The sequence below is a fragment of the Frankliniella occidentalis genome, unplaced genomic scaffold (assembly GCF_000697945.3).
Source record: "Frankliniella occidentalis isolate FOCC.00 unplaced genomic scaffold, Focc_3.1 Scaffold4, whole genome shotgun sequence".
NCBI classification, from domain to species: domain Eukaryota; kingdom Metazoa; phylum Arthropoda; class Insecta; order Thysanoptera; family Thripidae; genus Frankliniella; species Frankliniella occidentalis.
In genome coordinates this window covers 2223056-2227371 of record NW_026267134.1, presented here as the reverse complement: position 1 = coordinate 2227371, position 4316 = coordinate 2223056, and the positions used below count along the sequence as shown (strand labels likewise).

Genomic DNA, 4316 nt, shown 5'->3' with positions numbered 1-4316 from the left:
CACTTCAGCGCGCTGCAGCGGGCCACCTCGCCACCAAAAATACACCATATTTATCCGAAGGCACCAACTCGCTGCAGCGCGCTGAAGTGCGACAGCCGACGGTCCCCCTCCATGTGTTCACCGTGGCCGAGTGGATATGGGGCCAGCCTCTCAGTCGAGAGGTCGGTGGTTCGTCTCGGTCCGCCGGCGTCGCCGGCGCTGTTGTTTTCACCTTTTCGGACGCTTCAGCCTTTGGGATAAATATGGTGTATTTATGGTGTTAAAACGACCACTTTTACCACCATAAAAAGAACGAAAGTACACCATATCTACACCAAATGCATTTGGGGTATATTTGGGGTATATATGGTGTATATTTATGGTGTATATATCGTGTACATTTAGTATCCATTTGGTGTTCTGAAAACACCAAATTTATCTGATTTTTATCCGGATCCATTCCACACGGGAAAGTGTGAGACTGTCCCACACTTGAGTTTGTTAGACGCGTCCAGCAGCGGTGTGGCATAGGGGCGCTCCGCACAGCTGTGCTCCCGTAGTAGCAAAGCGCCGGCGACGTTGGCGGTCGGGACGGGCTGCTTCTGGTGGGGGTAATAATTTCATCGCAACACTAAATAGCCAAAAAGCGCCGTAGCACAGCACGCGGCGGTGCTGCGCCCCCCGAGTGTGTGTGTGTGAGAGAGAGAGAGAGAGAGAGAGAGAGAGAGAGAGGAGGTAGGGGAAAGGGAGAGGCCTGCGCCACGCGCGCACACTGTTACCAACCATATAGCGCTAATTTACCGCGTAACACATGAAGAACGCCGCTACTGCGGCGGCCTCCGCCCTTGTTGCCCCCCCCCCCCTTTCTCGCTTCTCTCGCATGTGGGGGTGGTATGTAGCGGTGTACAGTCTGGTGCGAAACACACACACACTCACACTCGTGCGCTTACGAGCGAGAGAGCATTTCTTATGCCAAACACGTTCATGATAATGCTCTCATGTCCTTTGCAGTTTCCTTTGACGACAACAAACATGTAGTACCCGTTTTATCATCAGCCTGCCAGCCATCTAGCTTGGCGGCTCTGATAGCGAATCTACCGTTCGCACAGCCGCACGCATGCACACGCCACGGCCCAGAGTAGTAACATGTATTTCACTTTAGGCCTCGAAGGTGCTGTGTGGCCTACAGCCCGGGTTAGTGTTATGGCGAGCAGCACACCAACTTGTTCTGTATTATACCGTTCACGTTTCTTTAACCCTTTCCTTTTCGTGCTTACCGTGCCTCCCTACCCACAGCAAAAAAAAAGGAAACACATTCGCATGTTGTTTTATTTTTACTACATTTTTGTTTTTCTCCATGTGTTACCTCTTCTCTCTCTGCCCCAATTTCTCGCGGCTGAAGCGGCCGTGAAGCCTCCTGGCTCTTCTTCTTCTTCGCCGTCCCTCTTACAACACACAGCAATATTAAAAACAGCGTCCTGGTTGGGTTGGGTAATAATCGTCGTTTCATGAGAAGTGATGCCGACTGCAGCGGCGCCACTTTCCCCCGCCAACGCACGGCCAAACGAACGCTCGGGCAAGTTAGCCTTCATTTTTCGGTCCGCTTGCCGTCTTGTCTTAGGGAGCGTTTTGCACGCAAAAGTTGCTTCCTTCGCCGCCGGCGCTCCGTCCGCCCCCGCCAGCCGGAGCGAGAAGAGCTCCCACCGTGCTACACTGGGTCCAGCACCTGTCAGCGCTGCTTTTTCCGAAGCATTTCTGCAGTCTTAAAAAATTATTAAATTAACCATTAGTTCAAGCTGCTTAGCTTGTCTTAATAACAATATCAAGGCGCGGGGGGGGGGGGGGAGTGATTAACATTCTTGAGATCCGTCCTGTTTTACATTATTTATTTTAGTTGTGCCCTAAACATATATACCCTTCCTTTCCTCTCTTTCACGCACACGCGCAGGCACCGCGACGCATAAAATGTATCCGTTACGCCTCGATATTAGCTCGATAAACAAGGGGATGCCCCCGCCGGGCCGGGCCCCGCGGGGTAGGGCTGGGGGGGGGGGGGGGGCAGCGCTGCGCGAGCGCTACACCTCCAGGCCGAGCAGCAGCAAGAGTTAGACGGAAGCACTCCGCCAGGTGCGCCAAAGGGGTGAGAAGACAGCAAAGGGCAAAGTCGTGCGGGGTGTAAAAGGCTGAGGGAGAAGATGTAAAGAAAACGGGGATATGGAACGGGGAGGCGGAGCGGGCGGAGCGGTGTGGAAAAGGCAAACATTTTCAGGCGGCGGTGCGGTGAGGCGTGCGCCCGGCATCTCTTTCTCTATCTTTGCTCTCCCTCTCTGCGGCCTCTCTCTCTCTGCTCTTTCTCCCCGCCGCTCTCTTATTTCTCTGGTGTGAGTGATACTGACCATCCTGAAATGATCCGTCCTTTTGTGCTCTGACTGACGCCCTTTCTCTCCTTCTCGCAGGCGCGGTCGCCCCGCTCAAGGACGTGCACGTGGTGATCCCCAAGGCCGTGAGGCGCGGCGAGGACGCCACGCTGAAGTGCGAGTACGACTTGGAGGGCGAACGGCTGTACCAGCTCAAGTGGTACAAGGGCCAGGACGAGTTCTTCCGCTACACGCCGGGCGAGGGCGAGGCGCCCTTCAAAGTCTTCGGCCTCAAAGGCATCAACGTTGATGTAAGCACACTTTTCATTAACATTCTTTCTTTCAGTCGTTCGCCCCAAAACCTGAATTCTTGGATCAAGTGCATTGAACTTGGTCCGTGATTTTTCAGGTACACACATGTCTTGATTTTAAGTAATATGTACTTGAAAAATCATGGATTAAGTACAGTGTGTTTTTTGGGTGTAAATTTCAGCACCTGTGTTACATGTGTTGTTACGCAGCCAAAAAACAAGATTCTTGAACCAATTAAATAACCTTGCAACAAGTCATTTTCCAAGACCCGTGCTGGAAAATTGACTTGCTCCAAGGATATTTACTTGGCTCAAGAACTTCGTTTTTTGAGGAGTGCGGATAATGTTACGGAGATACTTTAACAAGGTGCTAAATCCCTACAGGGACGCTTATGAGTTTTTTGTTTTTTTTTCAATCTCTTATTGACATTGATAGGATGTGGATGCCAATGCTATCAACCTCCGCTGCCCGCCCATGCCCACCTAACTTACCAGAATGTAAAGTAAATGCACTCGCCCACAATGTTTGATCAGTTTTTAGCGTTTGCTAGGGGCGGGGGAAGGGAAAGCTCAGGTAAACTAATTCCCCGGGGCGTGATGGTGCCGGCCGGCGGGGTCAATCCCTCCGCAGGGATGAGTGGAGCCATACTTCAATGCTGGCGCCCGGGCCGCCGCCGCCGCGCTGAAAGGCAGTATGTTAGCCTTTGTTAGCTGTCTGTCGGATTGCTCGTGCCGCGCTTTTTTTCCCCCCTTCTGTATGTATTTTTATTTTTATTATTTTTCGCACCCCACGATTTGTTGCGTTCCGTTTCGTTTGTGTTTCGCCGCGCGCGGGACGCGGAACGAGAGGTAGCGGTGTTGAAGGTGAGGCGGGCGGGGAGGATGCATATGGAATCTCATCAAAATCCAGCATTTTGTTTTGGGGTGTGAGATAGGCATGGATACCAGGAACACTGCGACAACAGTGGCGGCTGGCGGCTTGCACATCCCATCCACTCTACATCTGCAGAGGCACCACATTATCGTAAAATAGACGTACTATCGCAACAACAAAAAAAAGAAGACCGCAAGAAAGAAACGGAAATTTCTCGCGCTCTGTATTACTTTTTTTATTTTATTTTTTTCAATAGAATTGGCTTTGGAATTAAATTGCCTACAAACTATGTCGATAACACTGTTATTCAAGGAACGTGACGTCACATTCGTTTCAATGTAAATCAAGTCACATTCGTTGGAATTTTGTGTCACATTCTTTTCAGTGTGAATCTATGCCTCAATGCCCCCTGATTAGCTGATTAACGTTAAAACGAATGTGACACGATTCACAATGAAACGAATGTGACTTCATATTCTTTGAAAAACAGTGAAGTCGTTAAATCACTGGTTCCGTAGTGTTCATTTATAAATCAACCAAATCAGACGGTTTTTCTCCCCCCAGGTCTCTTTTACTCAGAGAGGATCTCAGATGTTTTTGTTTGATACATATTTCTTCGACTTTTGCTTGAATTGCAGAGGGAGCGCTCAAGCAGGTGGCACGTGACGCTGCACAAGGTGAACATGTCCGCGGAGGGCCGCTATGCGTGCGAGGTGTCGGCGGACGCACCGTCCTTCTCCACGTCCCTGGTCGAGGACCGGCTCATCGTCGTGGGTGAGTACTTGGGGGCCGTCC

General features: G+C 50.9%; 1 protein-coding gene across 1 annotated transcript in view; it reads left to right on the top strand.

The window, feature by feature from the left end:
• The window catches only part of LOC113202143 (uncharacterized), a gene marked incomplete in the record, with an annotated part of 185817 nt that overhangs the window by 161204 nt on the left and 20297 nt on the right, over positions 1-4316 (top strand). Inside the window, 2 exon segments of the mRNA XM_052267894.1 lie at positions 2436-2647; positions 4160-4295. Coding sequence (XP_052123854.1) covers positions 2436-2647; positions 4160-4295 — 348 coding nt within the window.